Source organism: Dipodomys merriami, unplaced genomic scaffold (genome assembly GCF_024711535.1).
Source record: "Dipodomys merriami isolate MVZ:Mamm:240054 unplaced genomic scaffold, mDipMer1.0.p SCAF_49, whole genome shotgun sequence".
NCBI classification, from domain to species: domain Eukaryota; kingdom Metazoa; phylum Chordata; class Mammalia; order Rodentia; family Heteromyidae; genus Dipodomys; species Dipodomys merriami.
Window position 1 is genome coordinate 10,467,835 of NW_027206057.1, and position 18,428 is coordinate 10,486,262.

The 18,428-nt window shown below is 36.3% G+C and overlaps 1 protein-coding gene across 3 annotated transcripts in view; it reads right to left on the reverse strand.

Moving 5' to 3' along the window:
• Positions 1-18,428, reverse strand: part of C2cd6 (C2 calcium dependent domain containing 6) — a 75,977-nt gene that overhangs the window by 46,148 nt on the left and 11,401 nt on the right. For 2 of the 3 annotated variants that reach the window (XM_069995826.1, XM_069995825.1), the window contains exons 4-9: positions 17,002-17,144; positions 14,784-14,906; positions 13,607-13,651; positions 12,662-12,730; positions 8,135-8,214; positions 2,348-2,494 (exon numbers count right to left, since the gene is read on the reverse strand). In XM_069995826.1, coding sequence (XP_069851927.1) covers positions 2,348-2,494; positions 8,135-8,214; positions 12,662-12,730; positions 13,607-13,651; positions 14,784-14,906; positions 17,002-17,144 — 607 coding nt within the window. The remainder of the gene's footprint in view (positions 1-2,347; positions 2,495-8,134; positions 8,215-12,661; positions 12,731-13,606; positions 13,652-14,783; positions 14,907-17,001; positions 17,145-18,428) is intronic. The other variant, XM_069995827.1, reaches the window with a different exon arrangement.

Below are 18,428 nucleotides of genomic sequence, written 5' to 3' on the forward strand. Positions count from 1 at the left end.
TTTCACCAGTCACAATGGTAATCATCAAGCAAATAAACAGAAAGAAATACTGTTGAGAATTGGGGAAAAGGAACTCTTACACTGTTGATGGGAATGTAAACTAACTAGTGTGACCACTATGGCTATTTGCATGGCACCTCAAAACTAAGAATACATCTACCTTACGTCCTTGGGTGCCTCACTCTCACTTGACTTGCTTGCTCATAGCTCTTCTACTTGAGTCATGTCTCCAGCTGGGTATTTGGATGGTTAATTTGAGATGGAGTTCCATACCTTTTCTCCCCAGGCTGTTTTGCACAGTAGTCCTCTAGGGCCAGCCTCCTGAATAACTAGGATTACAGGTATGAGTCAAGGGGCACAGGCACTCATCTTCCATCATTTTCTTTCCCTCTAACTCTCATCACCACTCAAGAGCCCCCCAGTTACAGTTATTGTATGTATGTTGTATGTATATAAATATCTGTATATGTTTATATAAATATGTATTTATGTTTATAACTTAGAAACATAAGTACGTACATATCTATGTACATGACTATCTTCGGTTTATTATTCTACAAATAAGCAAGAATGTGTGCTATTTGGCTTTTTGAGCTTGGCTTATCTCATTCAACATAAATATGATGATCTCCAGCTCTATCCATGTTCCTGCAAATGACATTTGATTTTTGATTTCAATATCAATCTCAATTACATTGAAATGACTTGAAATTGCTGGTACTCTGAGCATAGCTGGCAGCCAATGCAAATGCATGCCCTCTAAGTATGTACATAGTCCAGAGCTTCCAATGAGTACTATAACTCTTCAGTTACAATGTCTGGCACACAGTGAAAACAAGTACCCATTCAAGAATAAGAGATTTAAGGCTTGACCAAAAAGCAAGAGGAAAAGGCAACAATAGGAACAGATTTATACCATATCCAGGTAATGAACCCATTAAACCCATATGCTTTAAAACAGCAATGATTCCTATTTTGCATCCCTCTGAATTCATAAATTGAAGCCTCAAATCTTCTTTGTAATCATATTTGGATGTGAGACTGTTGGGAGGTTGAGAGTGAAGCCCTCACAAATGGGATTAGTGTCCATATAAGAAAAGATACAAAAGGGAATTAGGCTGGGCACTAATAGCTGATGCTATTCAGGAGGCTGAGATCTGAGGACAGGAGTTTAAGGATTGCCAGCCCGGGCAGGAAAATCTGTGAGACTCTTTTTTTTTTTTTTGGGTCCAGTCGTGGACCTGAACTCTGGGCCTGGGCGCTGTCCCTCAGCTCTTCAGCTCAAGGCTAGCACTCTACCATTTGAGCCACAGTGCCACTTCCGGCTTTTTCTTTTTGCTTATGTGGTACTGAGGAATCGAACCCAGGGCCTCATGCATGCAAGGCAAGCGCTCTACCACTGAGCCACCTTCCCAGCTCTGTGAGACTCTTATTTCCAATTAACTACTACCTACTCATGAGGCTGAGATCTGAGGGTCATGGTTCAAAGCCAGCTTGAGCAGGAAAGTCTATGCCACTCTTATCTCCAAATTAACCTCAACAAACCAGAAATGGAGCTGTGATTCAAGTGGTAAGAGTGCTAGCCTTGATTAAAATAGCTCAGGGATAGTGCCTAGGCCCTGACGGCACTAGGCCATCACAAAACAAAACAAAAATCTGAAAGTGGAGCTGTTGCTCAAGTAGTAGAGTGCTAACCTTGAGGGGGGGGGGAAAAAGCAAACTCAGAGACAGTGCCCAGGCTGAGTTCAAACCCCAGGAACTCTCTTCTCTCATCTCTCCTCTCCTCTTCCCAACTGTGAGAAATAAATATCTAAGGTTAAAGGTACCTGAGTTGTATTTTGTAGTGGTCTATGCTGGCTAGTACAATTATTAGTATGTTCAAAAGACTAGAAGGCAAAGCTAAAGATTTTTGATAGAGAAATATAATCTATAATCTATACAAGTGGAAAATCCATTAGCTGAGAAAGAAAATAACAAATTAAGAAGTCAACTAGTTTAACAGCAGATTAGAAACAAAACATAAGTGAACAAGAGAAAGTCCAAAGGAAATATCCAGATTGAAACATGGAGAAAAAGAGTGAGAAACACAAAAATAAGCATGAAACTATGCAGTACATTGTTGAGTAAAGATAGCAACAGTTATGTTGTCTTCCTTATGAGTTTTCACTTCTATTCTTAACAAAACATTGATTTCTATTGAACAAAACACCCAAATTTGCTACAAAATAATCTATGAACGCATGAAGCATCACCACAATCAATATTGCTGGGCCAATGGAAAAACAATGGCCCAGAGGAAGAAATTAAGTTATGAAACAAGAATACAAAGAAATAAAATGTGCATTACCTTTCCCGGGGCTGTTGCTGAAGCTTTTCTAGTTGCACTATAGGTGTCTGGATAGAATGTTTCTTATCAGTTTGAGTTCCAACAGTAACATTCAGGTCCTGGGATAAGAATGCTGGGTAACCTATTGGCTGGGGTGTAATAACATTTCTACAAAATGATAACAAAGTGTTAATATCATGCAAGAATGTACTTTTAAAATCAGTGGTAGATATTATAAAAAGAATTAGTATTATCTTTTGTACTTTTATTCCACCTCTCCTTTCCCTCCTCTGCCATGAAGAGTGTGCTGCCTCTTATCCCTAGGGATCTCCTTACCTCCTTTCTCCAAGGCTATATTCAGAAATTCGAAAGTTCTCCCTCGTTATTAAGAAAAATCATTCAGTGTTCCATTTATCTGGGAGCCTTTAACCCTTTCCAGTCATGTTTTTAGGATGTCTTAAGATAATTACAATGTTCCTCGAAACTGAAGATACCATCATGAGGAGAGTCAGTTGTACAGCAGGGCCTGAAAGCACTAAGAACACACCTAGGAACTACATTCTGGCTTCTGTTTGCTTACAGTCATCATCTGAATTATATTCAGACAATCTGAATTATAAAACTTCTATTGCCTCCTTTTTTTACAACTGGAAGGTAAAAGGGTCTGCAAACATTGAGACTAGCAGGTAAAGCAACTAAATTCCTCAATTCTCCTTCCACCAGTAGGAAATTCAGTGTTCTCCTTGTTCTCTTGACTCTGATTGCACCATAAGGTGTGGATACTTGCTGCCCTGGAAATAACATTGAGGAGTATGTGAATCCAGTTGGAATCTCCTGAGTTCAGAGCCTGCAAAGCTCCCCGCAGGACCTCCAAATACACAAAGGAAAGCTTTCTATAGAGAAAACAGTCCAGAACCAAGTAACTAACCCTTCTACAAGAGAAGGGTTAACTATTTTGGCTAATAAGCCCATTTAATGGTAAAAAAAAAAATAATACCTTTAACTTAGCCACTGCACTGTCACATTGACACTATAGCTTCAAATGAGATAAAAAAATAAAGGAATAGATCAGTTAGACAAAGACAAAGGAAAACTAAGAAATTAAGAAAATATGGACAGAACATGTAAGACCTCTAGGACACCAATAAAATATCAAATCTATGAATCATAGGTATAGACAAAAGAGAAGAGGTCTAAGCTAAAGACATAGAAAATATATACAATAAAATAGTAGCAGATAATCCAAGAAAAACTACTTTCCCTAAAATCTCACAAAGATCCAAAGACATTAATTGTTGGGGACTTTAACACACCACTATTCCCGCTGGATAGACCAACTGGCAAAAACTCAACAGTGAAACCTCGGATCAAAACATTAGAACTCAACACCAAAAGCCACCAAAGGAAATTCTGTAACACATGGAGGCTGAACACTGTTGAACCACGAGTGGGTCATGGAAGAGATCAGAAAGTCAATTAAAATGTTCATGATATTCAACAAAAATGAGCACACAAATTGCCAGCCCCTCTGGGACACAGCAAAGGCAGTACTAAGAGGCAAGTTTATAGCTCTGAGTTCCTACACCAAGGAATTGGAGAGATCTGAAACCAACAATTTAATGAGACATCGGAACCTCCTTGAAAAAAAGCAGCAAACTAAAACTCCAATCCAGTATATGGAAAGAAATAATTAAAATTAAATCAGAATTAAATGAATTAGAGTCCAAAAAACCATAGAAAGAACAAAACAAAGAGGTGGTTCTTTGAAAAAATTAACAAAATTGACAGACTTAGCAAATCTTATCAGAAAAAAGCACAATTATGTTTATTGAAGCATTATTTACTATAGCTAAGATATGGAACCAACCCAGATGCCCCCTAGTAGATGAATGGATCAAGAAAATGTGGTACATATACACAATGGAATTCTATGCCTCCATCAGAAAGAATGATGGAAGGGGCTGGGAAGGTGGCTCAGTGGTAGAGCACTTGCCTTGCATGCATGAGGTCCTGGGTTCAATTCCTCAGCACCACATAAGAAAAAAGCCAGAAGTGGCACTGTTGCTCAAGTGGTAGAGCACTAGCCTTGAGCTGAAGAGCTGAGGGACAGCGCCCAGGCCCAGAGTTCAGGCCCCACGACCGGACCCAAAAAAAAAAAAAAAAAAAGAATGATGGAAATGGAATGTTAGGAAATGGAAAGACTTGGAAAAAATTATATTAACTGAAGTAATCCAGGAGCAAAGAAACAAAGGTCCCATGGTTTCCCTTATTTGCAATACCTAGTATATGTCTGAGACAAGCAAAAAAGGTCAGATAAATTGATGTTAGGCAAAATGAACCCCAAGATAAAGACTCAAATGGTTTTTCTTTCTTGCTCTTGTTTCTAACATATTTATAAAGTGATTTTTTTTGTTGCTTTGTATGCCCCTCCCCCATAGTATAACCCCGGTTTTCACCGCGTTTAATGTTAGTATAATTTGTGGAGGAGAAGGGAAAAAAAATTGTTTAAATAGGGATACAGGTGGACCCATTCCAACAATGAGATGTACAAGATGCTATGTCGAAAAATGAACTTTACAACTTTTTTGGGGGGTGGGCAGGGATGGTGTAAGGGGAACAAAGGAGGAGGCAACAATGCTTGATAACAAATGTACTCATTATCTTGCTCATGTAATTGTAACACCTCTGTACGGTATTTTCACAATAAAAAAAGTATTAATAATAAAATTTAAAATAAATAAATTAGATATTTTACAAATATAAAAAAAGAAGAAGAGAACACACCCAAACAAACAAACTCAGAGATGAGAATGGAAACATCACCACAGAAACAACCATGGATTTACAGCTGAATTCTACAAGGCCTTCAAAGCAGAACTCACACCAATACTCCAACTCTTCAGTGAAATTGAAAGTGAAAGCTCACTACCAAACTCTATGAAGCCATCATAACCCTCATCCTAAAGTCAGGCAAGACTCATCAAAGAAAGAGAACTATAGACCCATTTCTTTGGTGATCATCGATGCAAAACTTCTCAACAAAATTTTGGCCAATCGACTTCAACAACTCATCCAAAAAAAATCATACACCATGATCAAACAGGATTCATTTCAGGGATGCAAAGCTGGTTCAATCTACGCAAAATCAATCAATATAATTCAGCACATCAACAAGAGCAAGGATAAGAACCACATGATTATCTCAATTGATGCAGAAAAAGCATTTGACAAGGTCCACAGCCCTTTATGATGAAAGCTTTGGAAAAAACAAGGAATCCATGGAACATTCCTCAACATAATAAAGGCTGTGTATGACAAACTTATAGCCAGCATTATATGTAATGGCAAAAAGCTAATGCCATTTCCTCTAAATTCAGGAACAAGACAAGGAGTCCACTCTCTCCACTTCTCTTCAATTTAGTATTAGAATGCCTTGCTAGAGCAATAAGACAAGATGCAAACATAAAGGGTATCCAAGTAGGGAAAGGTGAAGTAAAACTCTCCCTCTTTGCAGATGACATGATATTGTATTTAAAGCACCTCATGGACTCCACTCCCAAGATAATTGAACTTATCTGAAACTTTGGCAAAGTAGCAGGGTATAAAATTAACCCTCAAAAATCAATGGCTTTTCTGTATGCCAATAATGAGACGAGTGTGGCTGAAATCAGGAAAGCAACCCTTTTTGTAATAGCCCTACAAAAATAAAATACCTAGGAGTTAACTAAAGAAGTGAAGGACCTCTGCGATGAAAACTTTAGAAACCTGGAAAAGGAAATTAAAGCAGAACTAGGGAAGTGAAAAAAAAAACCCATGTTCCTGGATTGGAAGGATTAACATCATGAAAATGGCAATACTGCCAAAGGCTATCTACAAATTCAATGCAATACCTATCAACATCCCAACCTCGTTCTTAAACAAAATAGAAGAAGTAATCCAAAAATTCATATGGAACAATAAAAGACCCCAAATAGCAAAAACAATCCTTAGCAGAAAGAACAGTGCTGGAGGAATATCAATACCAAATTTCAAATACTACTACAAAGCCATAGTAATCAAACCAGCTTGGTACTGGCACAAGAACAGACCTGAGGACTGATGGAATAGAACTGAAGACCCACAAATGAACCCACAGACCTATAGCCATCTAATCTTTGATAAGGGAGCTAAAAAATAAAATGGAAGAAAGACAGCCTCTTCAGTATATGGTGCTGGCAAAATTGGTTAATCACCATACAGTTTTGGATATTTTCTCTCTTTTGGTCAGTTTGGCTCAGGGCTTATTAATTTTTTTCAAAGAGCAAACATTTTCCTTCACTGATTCTTGTATTTTTCAGTCTCCATTTCATTAATTTTTTTTGCTCTGATTTTTCTTATTTCTTTCTACCTACTAATTTGAGGTTTGAGTTTTTCTTGTTTTACTAGAATTATGAATGTATTTAAGATCTTACCTGATTTCTTAAGTGCAAAAGGACCCTAAGGAGACCAAAAAAAAAGATAAACTCACAAACTCTTAGGTCTGATGAACATTTTTGGTAATGTACCAGGATATAAAATTAATGAACAGAAATCAGTAACTTTTCTATATAATAAGCCAATATTAAGAAGACTGAGAAAGTAATCAGGGATCAAATTCCATTTTCAATAACCTCAAAAAATTACTTAACTAAGGAAGTGAAACAATGAAGCACTGAAGAAAGAAATTGATGAAGACAGCAGAGGGCAGAGAACTCCCATGCTCATGCACTGCAGAATTAATATTTTAAAAATGGTTATGCCACCAAAATAATCTAGACACTTGTCAGAGTTCCCTTCAAAATCTGTTATTCTTCTCAGAAAGAGAAAAATCCATCTTAAATATGAAAATATGTGACATATATACATGTCATATGAAAATACAGAAACTCCAACCAGAAAAATAACCCTGAGCAAAAAAGAGCAACATTGATATACCATAATACCAAACTTCAAAATGTACTACAGAGTCTTAGTAATAAAAACAGCATGGTACTAGCACAAAAAGACATGAGAGCCAATAGAACTGAATGGAAGATCTAGAATAAACCCACATAGCTACAGCCATTTGGTTTTAAACAAATATCAGATACACACTCACCTACATCAGAGAAAAGACAGTCTCTTCAAAAAATAGTGCTGGAATAACTGGCTAAACACATGCAGAAAATGGAAACTATATCCTTATTTCTCATGTACAAAGATCTATTCAAAATACATCAAAGATCTTAAGGTACAACTTGAAACTACTAAAGGAAAAACATAGGGAAAATACTGGAAAAGCAATGACTCTGTGACTGAGATCTAAATACCCAGGAATAAAAGAGAAACTGACAAATGCACATCAGTGGAAACAATTAGCCAGAATGAGAAATTCCCCACCCGCTATAATGGTAAAAGATTAACATTCAAGAAGAATGAAGTTAGATCATTTGCAGGAAGTTGATTGGAAGTGTAGATCATCATACTGAGTAAGATGAGTCAAGCTCAGAAAGGAAAATATTGCATGATTTCACTCTAAAAATGAAAGATCAAAGTGATGCTAGCATAAGGAGACCCACCAAATGCTGTCTGAAAGAGAGACAAGGAGCAAGGATTGAGAATAAAGGGAATAAACTTGTTCACAATATACTGTCCTTCTAAGAAATTATCATAGTGAAATTTCCTGTATTATTAATATATGGCAATGAGAAATAAGTGAAGAGAAAACATAATTTAGGATGTCAAAGCAATTTTCCTCCAAATCGTCAATGCTACATAATCTTAACATATTAATGCAACTAAAACACTTACGTCTGGGGATCTGTTCTCTCCGGGGGTGGTGTAATCTTCATAAACATAGATGGCTCGATAAGTTTCTGAAGAGGTTTTAACTAGAGAAAAACATAAGTATATTTTATCATTACTTAATTACAATTTACCCTAGTGTTGTTAATACTTTAGGACTATGTAAAGCTTTTGAGAAGAAAAAGAATGAAAAGAAGAACTAAATTTATTGAGTACTGAATATGTAGTTAGTATTTTATAACATTAACCTTTCCTTTTTTTATTGTGCAAATACTGTACAGAGGGGTTACAATTACATGGGCACGATAATGAGTACATTTCTTATCAAGCATTGTAGACTCCTCCTTTGTTTCCCCTTCCCATCCCTTCCCATCCTCCCCTTGCCCCCCCACACGAAAGTTGTAAAGTTCGTTTTCGACATAACGACTTGTACATCTCATTGTTGCAATGGGTCCACCTGTATCCCTATTAAACGATTTGTTTTCTCCCCTTCCCCTCCACAAATTATACCAACATCAAATACAGTGAAAGCAGGGGTTATACTGTGGGGGAGGGACATACAAAACAACAAAGAAATAATATTATAAATGTGTTAGAAACAATCACATGAAAGAAAAAAAAAACATTTGAATACATATCCCTAACATTACCTTATCTGAACTTTTCTGCTTGACTCAGACAAATACTAGATATTGCAAATAAGGAAAACCGTGGGACCTATGTTTCTTTGGGCCTGGCTTACTTCACTTAATATAATTTTTTCCAAGCCTTTCCATTTCCTAATAAATTACCCAAATGCTTACAAACAAGACCACACTAAAGCTACCAGCATGACTATGTTTATTGCAGCATTATTTACTATAGCTAAGATGAATAGATCAGTAGATGAATGGATCAAGAAAATGTGGTATATATACACAATGGATTTCTATGCCTCCATCAGAAAGAATGACATTGCCCCATTAACCTTTCTTAATCCTCTCAGTAAACACCAATGAGGTAGGCAACTGTACCTATTTTACAGATGATAGTGAAAATTTATAATTTGTTCAAGGTTATAAAACAGACATGAAGACCAGAATGTGAATGCAGCTTTTTCTGACCCAGTGTGAGGCTCATTCTACACAATCATGACAGATAGTCAGGACACTGTATCAGTGAAAGGTTCATGGGCATAAAATCGTTTGACATCTATTATCTAGCTCCATTGTTTTCCTTGAGTTAGCAGAGTATACCTACATAAAACAGTGCTTGACTAGCTTTATCTGAAAATAGTATGGATAAATTTATATGTCATTTTCATATTTGGACATAAAACCTGCTCAAGCTGATTACTGTTGTACAAAGCTTTTATAAGCCCTAATTCAGAACAAAATAAAGAAAATAGGCAAAAGAGAAAGAAATAAAAATCAAAGGAGAGAAGGGGGAAAATCTTTCTCATTGTGGCTTTCATTTGTGTATTGCTTAGTTTTAGTTTAGTTTTGTTCCAGTCCTAGCTAGGTCTTGAACTCAGGGCTTGAGCTCTGTCCCTGAGCTTTTTTTGCTCAAGGCTAGCACTCTACCACTTGAGTCACAGCTCCACTTCCAGCTTTTTTGGTAGTTAAATGGAGATAAAGAGCTTCATGGACTTTTCTGCCTGTTGCTGGCTTTGAACCACTATCCTCCAATCTCAACCTCCTGAGTAGCTAGGATTACAGGAGTGAGCCACCTCTGCCTGGCCATTGCTCAGTTTTGACACAAAATGTGTTAACAAACAAAAAAAAAACTATAAGCAACTAAAACAGAGATTCCTCAATTAACATAGAATTATTTAGTAAAATTTATGTCTCTACTCTCAATTACTAGTTAAAAATAAGACTATTTTAAGAAGCAGCAAAAGTTTGAAATGAAAGATTCTATGAAATACAAGTATCATTTCCTTAGACTGCAGCATCCCTGATAAGACTAGCTTCAGAAATATCCCAAGGTTGTAATAATATCCAGGGATATCAACAGTTTTTCCCAACACTTGCTGATAGTATAGACTGGCACAATTTTTTAGAATAATTCCTTGAAAGAGCCATTGTTTTGGACAGTAATTACCTTTCCAGGAATCTAGCCCAAGAACATAATACATGAAAAGGACAAAGTTAGTATCCAAAAATGTTCACAGAAACATGTAACAGATTTAAAATTGCTTTAAAACAGGCTTAAAAAGCCCTGACTCCTTCATTGGACTTTCAGGTTAAATCAAGATACAATCCTGATCTTTTTGCATTCATTTTCTATCTGTTTCCCACTAATTTGAGTCAGATTCATACCCAATCCTGTACATAGAGAAACATGGTAATCATTTTAGGATTGTCTGTTAATATTTTCAGGAAAATTTCCAATGGGGAATTCAGCTTTTGCAATGTTCTGTCCAAGAGCCCATGGAGTAGAATCTACATGCGTCTTTATTTCCCTCAACCTGCAGTCACCCAGAGATTCCAGGAACAGTAGTCTCAGATATTACCATATGATGATATCTCCCTCTAGTGGAAAGAATTATCTAGGATGGAAACTGAAGTTTCTCCACACCCCCAAGCAAAACCAATAATCTCATTCCAATCAGACAGTCCACTCAAGCCAAAAGGACTCCTAAGGAACCAACCTTGCAAAACTAGAACTCATAATGAACAAACAGATTTCAGTTCAACTTACATATCTTAGTTGTGTATACTTCTCACCCTCTGCCCCTCATTTTTCTCTATTTAAGCCTAATGCTAATATAATACCCAAAAGATGGACAGAGATGCTTATTTCCATCTTTCCAGTGTGATCATTCTAAAAATTGAATTACACCATTATTTTTCCATTTGATTTCTTAGGCAAATGGCTAAACCCAATTTATTGAGATTTCCAAGGGTTGTTTAAGAGTAGTGAACACTCTCATATAAGACTGAACCAATGGGGAAAACCAAAGCTTGGATTACTAACTCTCTCTTTCTCTCCTTTCCCCCCCCCCCCCCTTTCCCTCTTTTTCTCTCTAGGGTTTGAACTCCAAGCTTCAAGCTTGATAAGCAAGCACTCTACCACTAAGTCATGCCTCTAGCCTTTTTTTTTTTGCACTAGGTATTTTTTAGATAGGATGCCCGTGCCTGAACCATCAATTCTCTAATTTTACACTCTTGTTACAGCAGAACTTATAGATGCAAACCACCACCTCCAACTTCTTCCACTAGGATGGAGTCTTGGTTGGCCTGGAACTATCCTACTCCTGATCTTACCCTCCTGTACAGCTGGGAAAACAGAAGCATGTCACCATGCCCAGCTACCAATTGAGGATTCTCTCAAATTCTTTTCCCAGGGTGGCCTCAAACTTTCATCTTCTCAATCTCAGCCTCCCGAGTACCTAGGACTATGATTCACAGTGCATGACTTCTATTACTCTCTTGTTGAATCAAGGACAGTTCAAATAACATCAGATATTGAAAATGACCATGGGGGAGGGGAGAATAGATGTTATATGCTCAGTGTAAAAAATGTTATAACTGATATCAGTAATTGCTTCTCCCTCCCTCCTTCCTTCCCCTTTATTTTCTGAGGTATCAGGGCTTGAACTCAGGCGCATTGCACTCATGTAGCTTGCTTGCTCATGGCTTGTGCTCTACCACTTGGTCCATGCCTCTAACCTACAACTCCATTTTTTTTTAAAGACAAGGTCTCACTATGTAGCCCAGGTTGGCCTCGAATACACGATCCTTCTGCTTCTATCTACAAAGGATTGGGAATACAAGCATGTAGTATCATGCTTGAATTAATAACTAAACTTTAAATATTTTTAGATGTAAAAATCCACATTTCATAAATACTTAAAATAATGAGCTTTTAAAAATAGGCATCTTTAATTATGAAAACTTCTATTACAGCCAACCTTCCTAAAGAGTATTTTAACACTGTCTTGATTATAAAATAGAATAGAAATGACCGTTTTCCAAAAGCCATTAAAATCCCTTTCTCTTCACATCTGCGATTCAGTGTGAAGTATAGAGAAGAACCACAAAAACTAGGTTAGGGGTCACTGCAATTCTTTCCTTTAGTATTTCCCAGTTGTCAGTTTTTATTTGTGTAGGCACCACACAAAAATAACACAAAATAAGCTGGGCACTGGAGGCTCACACCTATAATCTCAGACTTAGGAGGCTGAGATTTGAAGAATATGATTTGAAACCAGCCTGGGCAGAAAAGTCCTTGTGAGACTCTTACCTCCAATTAACCATTCAAAAACTAGAAGTGGAGCTGTGGCTCAAAGCATTAGAGCGCTAGCCCTGAGTAAAAGAGCTTCAGGTCCTGAGTTCAAAACCCCCATAACCAACAACAACAGCAACAACAAAAAGGCCCAAAACAAAAAACTCACAAAACAATAAAGACATTCTGAATAAAACCATCATTTGAAATGTATAAACAAATAATGGTAAACTCTCATATTTATACACTGGAATTAGAATATAGAGAAGCATTTAAAAATATTTGAGCTACAAAACAGAGTAACATTTTAAAAAGGGAACTAACCTGATGTGAAAATCCATACCCAAAGTTTCCATAGGTGAACATAAACTCCACATCCAACTTGCAGACAAACTAAACATGTGGCAAATTTATTATTTGATCAGAATGATGTTTTGTTGAAAAAGTGATGGCAAGTATTATTTTTATATCACAAATCTATAAACTAGAAAGGTCTACTTATGAATCTCCTTATTTAAAAAAACAGGCAAGAAACTCCTAAAGAAGGACCTATTCCATCTATTAAATGTTAGGACCTTCCATGTTAAAGCTTGAAAATACTGTGACTGATATATGAAAAATATCAACTTAGATTTGTTAATAGGATTATATACTAAGGTTCTAAAACATATATATATATACATATTCATAATGCATGCATATATTTTTAAAAGTATTTACTCACAGTCCTCTCACCTCCATCCTCATTTTCTAATAAAATTTGCATTAGACAACTAATCTCTTTGAACCCAGGTTGCTTATGTGTAAAATGAAGGAGAGGGTCAGTTGTAATGACTTTTGTTCCTTCTAGTTTTGGCCATGAGACAGCAGAAGTCTCTTGTAACAGAAAATTAGTTAATCAGCTAACAATCTTAAATACTTAAAAAGGCAACTCTTCAAAAACTCTTCAGGACAAAAGTATTACTCCTTCAAATTAGCAGTGATGCTCCTGAGACTGCAGTCAAAGAAGCAGGGAGGGATTATTTACTCTCTCACTCAATGATTTCATAACTTAGCAACTTCAACAATAACAACAACAAATAAAGGTAGAGTGAAGATTTTGTGAGCAAATACTGTATTTTCTATTTAACACGTTTTTACTAAATTAATCAGTGACTATTGGTAACAGAATAAAAAGGTATACATTACAAACAGTATCAGTAAAGTTCTACAAAAAGTTAAGAAACTATTGCATGTGCACAAAACCAGGCATTTTGGCAAAGTTCTTACTTTATTTTTCTTCAACATGTGTAATTCTTCAGTAAAGCACCCTTTCTAGAAAACAGTAGTAAGTAACAAAATTCTTAAATATACAATTACTCATGTATTTAAGCTCTGTATTATTTACACTATATTACAATTAAAATTAGATAATGGCTGGACATTGGTGACTCACTCAGGAGACTGAGATCTGAGAATTGTGGTTGAAGCTAGCCTGACCAGGAAAGTCCTTATCTCCAATAGACTACCAAAAAGCTAGAAATGGAGCTGTGGCTCAAATGGTAGAGCAGTAGCCTTGAGGAAAAAAAATTCTCAGGGACAGTGCCCAGTCCCTGAGTTCAAGCCCCAGGACCAGCACAAAATAAATTAGGTAATGCTATTTCAAACATGCATATAAATTTTATAGCTAAAACACAAACATAAAAACATTCAGTAGAAGAACAAATCCAGGAAACTATAATAAATGTTGATATTCATATTTATGTTTTTCCTTGTTACAGTTCCCTGTTCTGGACATCTTAGAGAAACTACCATGTCTGCATTCTTTGCGAAAGGTTAGGTTCTATATTCTTTATGTCAGGTTACATGATAAACGGACTCCTCAGAGGACTAGTGCCCTTCTTATCCCCTGGGGACTACTAGAATCTTATAACCAAGTAAATCATTGGTACCCTTGGGTACCATGTGTGGTCATCTCGCTGCCACATTCATTAGCCCACCTAATGCGACATCTCATCATTTCCTTTCTTCCCCAGATTTTGCGTCTTTCATTGTTTTACTATGCATTCCTTCCATCTCTCTACCTCTCCATTTTCCCTGAGACCTGACTTACCACAGAAGATATGATGTTTTCCTTATATGCTTCTCTCAATTAAAAAACTTCTTCTCCAAAAAACTCACACATCTTAAAGTCAGGATGTAGAGTAGCATTTCTCCACACTTCCCTCAAATTGCTTCCCTATCATATTATTTCACAGGGAGGAAAAGTTTTCCTCTTTAAGCTCCATGCCATCTGGTGATTCTATTGTTTCTCAGACATTTGAATCATTTTTTTAGTGAAAATTTGTTTTCCTATGCATATGAGTTTGAAGGCAGATAATAAAAGGGTGTGTCAAGTACAATAAACCACAATAACAAATACAAACTGGACAGTGTGGCAGCAAAGTGGAAAAAAATTTATACATACTTGGATTACTTCATAAAGATGTACTTCAACACTCCCTAAAAGAAAAGGAATATTTTCTGAATTGACATATTGCATTAGTTCCAACAAAATTTTATTGCGTTCATCCTCTTGACGTCTGGGAACCTCAATACAAAATATATGAAAAGAAGTATTAAATCTTCAGTTGACTTTCAGAAATAATTTTAAATCAATACATCTATAAATTATATTGTGGGCATAGTTAATTGCTAGATTTTGTATGTAACTAGCTTTGTAACTTTTCAAGCTTACCAAATATAACATATACTCTAATCACAATACTAATCAGGATAATTTTTATGTCTAATGCCCAAATGATTTTTTTGGAATCTTCTAGTGCCTTATATTCTCTTTTTAATTCTGTATTCACTCTCAAAACTTTGTGCTAGCCAGGAGCTGATAGCTGATGCCTATAATCCTAGCTGTTCCAGAGGCTGAGATCTGAGTATCACAGTTTGAAGGCAGCCAAAGAAAGTCTGTGAGACTTTTGTCTCCAATTAACCCCCAAACGCTGGAAGTGGAACTGTGATTCAAGTGGAAGAGTACTAGCTTTGAGGAAAAAAAAACAACTCAACAGTGCCCAGGCCCTGAGTTCAAGTCACACAAGTCTAAGTTCAGTACACACACACATACACACACACACATACACACACACACATGAAGTGAATTACATTGTCAAATATATATAATATCCAATCTAATAACTAACACAAAATCCAAAGAATCCAAGTAATCCAAATATTTAATATTAAAGAATATTAATATCCTTTTTTGTTTATTAGTTTATTTGGTGATCTTTATTCTAGTCTACTATTTATTGCTTATTTATTATTTATTGTGGTTGTTGGGATTCAATCCAGAGTTCCCTGAATGCTATGCTAGTTAAGATTGGGGAGAATGTAGTTCCAAGCCAGTCCAGACAAAAAAGATCATGAGACATCATCTCAACAGAATAAGCTGGACTTGGTGATATGTGCTTGCCTGTCATGCCAACTATAAAAGGAACCATAAGGTAGGAGGATCATAACCCAAGTCAGCCTGGGCAGAAATCAAGATCCTTTTTTACAAATCAGAGCAATGAGGTTGTAGGTGTGGCTCAAGTGTCATAGTATCTGCCTAGCAAGTGGGAAGCCCAGAGTTCAAACACTAATACCATCAAAAAGAATTTTAAGGTTGAGCCGGGCGCTGGTGGCTCAGGCCTATAATCCTAGCTACTCAGGAGGCTGAGATCTGAGGATCGCGGTTCAAAGCCAGCCCGAGCAGGAGAGACCGTGAGACTCCTATCTCCAATAAACCACCAGAAAACCGGAAGTGGCGCTGTAGCTCAAGCGGTAGAGCGCTGGCCTTGAGCTGAAGAACTGAGGGACAGCGCCCAGGCCCAGAGTTCAAGCCCCACGGCCGACCAAAAAAAAAAAAAAGAATTTTAAGGTTGAAACACATAGGCCAGGAACCAAGGGCTCACACTTGTAATCCTACCTAATCAGAAGGCTGAGATCTGAGGATCATGGCTCAAAGCTAGCCAAAGCTGGAAGTGGAGCTATGCTCAAGTGGTAGAGCTCTAGTCTTGAGTAAAAAAATGCTAAGGTACAGTGCCTAGGGCCTGAGTCCAAGGCAAGTCCAAGTCCAAGACTGGTGTACATAAGCGTGTGTGTGTACACGCGCACACACACACACACACACACACACACGGACGGTAAAATAAATAAATGTGTAAGATAGATAAACAAGGTAAATAAGTAGACAATATCTTTGGAGACTGTGTTACAATTAAATATATACTCTATGAAAACAATTAGTCTATATAAGGGGAATAAAAAGAGGACAAAGGAGGGAAATTTTTTTAAAAGAAAAGATGAAAAAGGTAGATAAAATGGACAAAACAAAAAAGAGCATAAACACTAAAAGCCAGACAGTAACATTTCAAGGAAGAAGTCTACTGAGATAATGAGTATACTGAGCTAACATACTTGTCAGTAAGTTTCTTATTATCAAGAAAGAAGTCTACTGAGATAATATACTTGTCAGTAAGCAGCTTATTAAAAACATCACTACAGTCCATAGCTTAGCAGATAAACAGTATAAAACACAAAATTAAACGCATCACTTTTATTTCCTTACTACCTATAAAATGTATAATTAGGATGGAATATGTGAAACTATATAAAGATATTATTATCCATACAAGACAATTTATCATTACCTGTATAGTAAAATACTTCACATCACTAAATATAATTACAGGGTTCTTTTCATTGCTACTGGATGTCAAATGATAAGTTTTTGTACATTTCACAATGGTGTTTACAGATATCCGAACGAACAAATTATCTTGATGCACACTGACTTAAAATGTTTAGGAAAAAATTGTTGTAATTTAAAAATAACACATTATAAAATTAATACATTGAATAATTCAGGTCAAAATATTAAGCAGCAAGTATTTTAGAACATACAAATGGCAAGTCTCTTAAAATACTATTTCCCTATTGCTAGCAGTCACATATAGGCCAGAAAAGGCTTTCCTCTTCATGAGAGCACTGAGCATATCTTCACCCCCACACTCCCATCCTTCTTCCTTTGAAAGTTCTTCTTTATATCGGTATTAAAGTGACGAAGAATATGCAATATATCCCTGAAATTTTCTGACGTATATCATGTAGAGTTTGTTTAAATAAATACACACCACTTGAGGATATTTTCAGTTTAACACAAAGAATTTTTAGAGAAAAGTAATATACTTTATTTTACTATCTGCTTCTTGTATACTATTATTGATATGGATTGTTATCTTTCATAGTACTCCGTGAAGTAAAACAATTTTCTTCTCATGGTTATCTCAAACAAATCTCCATATAGAAGTTTTTTTAATTCCCCTTATGTAGAAAATAAACACAAATTGTCATTATGAGACTGGCATTGTACTGTGACTAGTCTAAAAATAAACATTCAATTTATTTAAGACACTGATATAAGCTAAATCATTTCCAAAATGTTTAATGGAAGCATGTATACTTATAAGTAAATTAGCATTATGGCTTCAGAAATATTCTTTTTCCTTGATGTTGTATGATGATTGTTATGTAACTTACAGATATCCAAAAATTATTTTCTCACTTCCACATCAAAAAGTGGAGTTTATTTTCCTTCCCCTTGAATCTGAGCTAGCTTTGTGATCATTTAAACTTGTAAGCGCAGTGGATCTAAGTAGCCTGGAACTAGGATGGATCAGAGGCACCAGCCTATGGTGTAAATTGAGGAGACACTGAAAACATCAATCAGTATTTTTTAAAATAACATTTTATCTACTGAGGAGCATCTGGGTTTGTTCCATATCTTAGCTATGGTAAATAATGCTGCAATAAACATAGTTGTGCTGGTAGCCTTAGTGTGGTCTTGTTTGTGATCATTTGGGTAAATGCCCAAAAGTGGGATTGCTGGGTCATAGGGGAGCTCTATGTGGAGTCTTTTGAGGAACCTGCATACTGCTTTCCAAAGTGGCTGAACAAGCTTACACTCCCACCAACAATGCAGTAAGGTTCCCTTCGGATCAAGAAAATGTGGTATATATACACAATGGAATTCTATGCCTCCATCAGAAAGAAATGACATTGCCCCATTTGTTAGGAA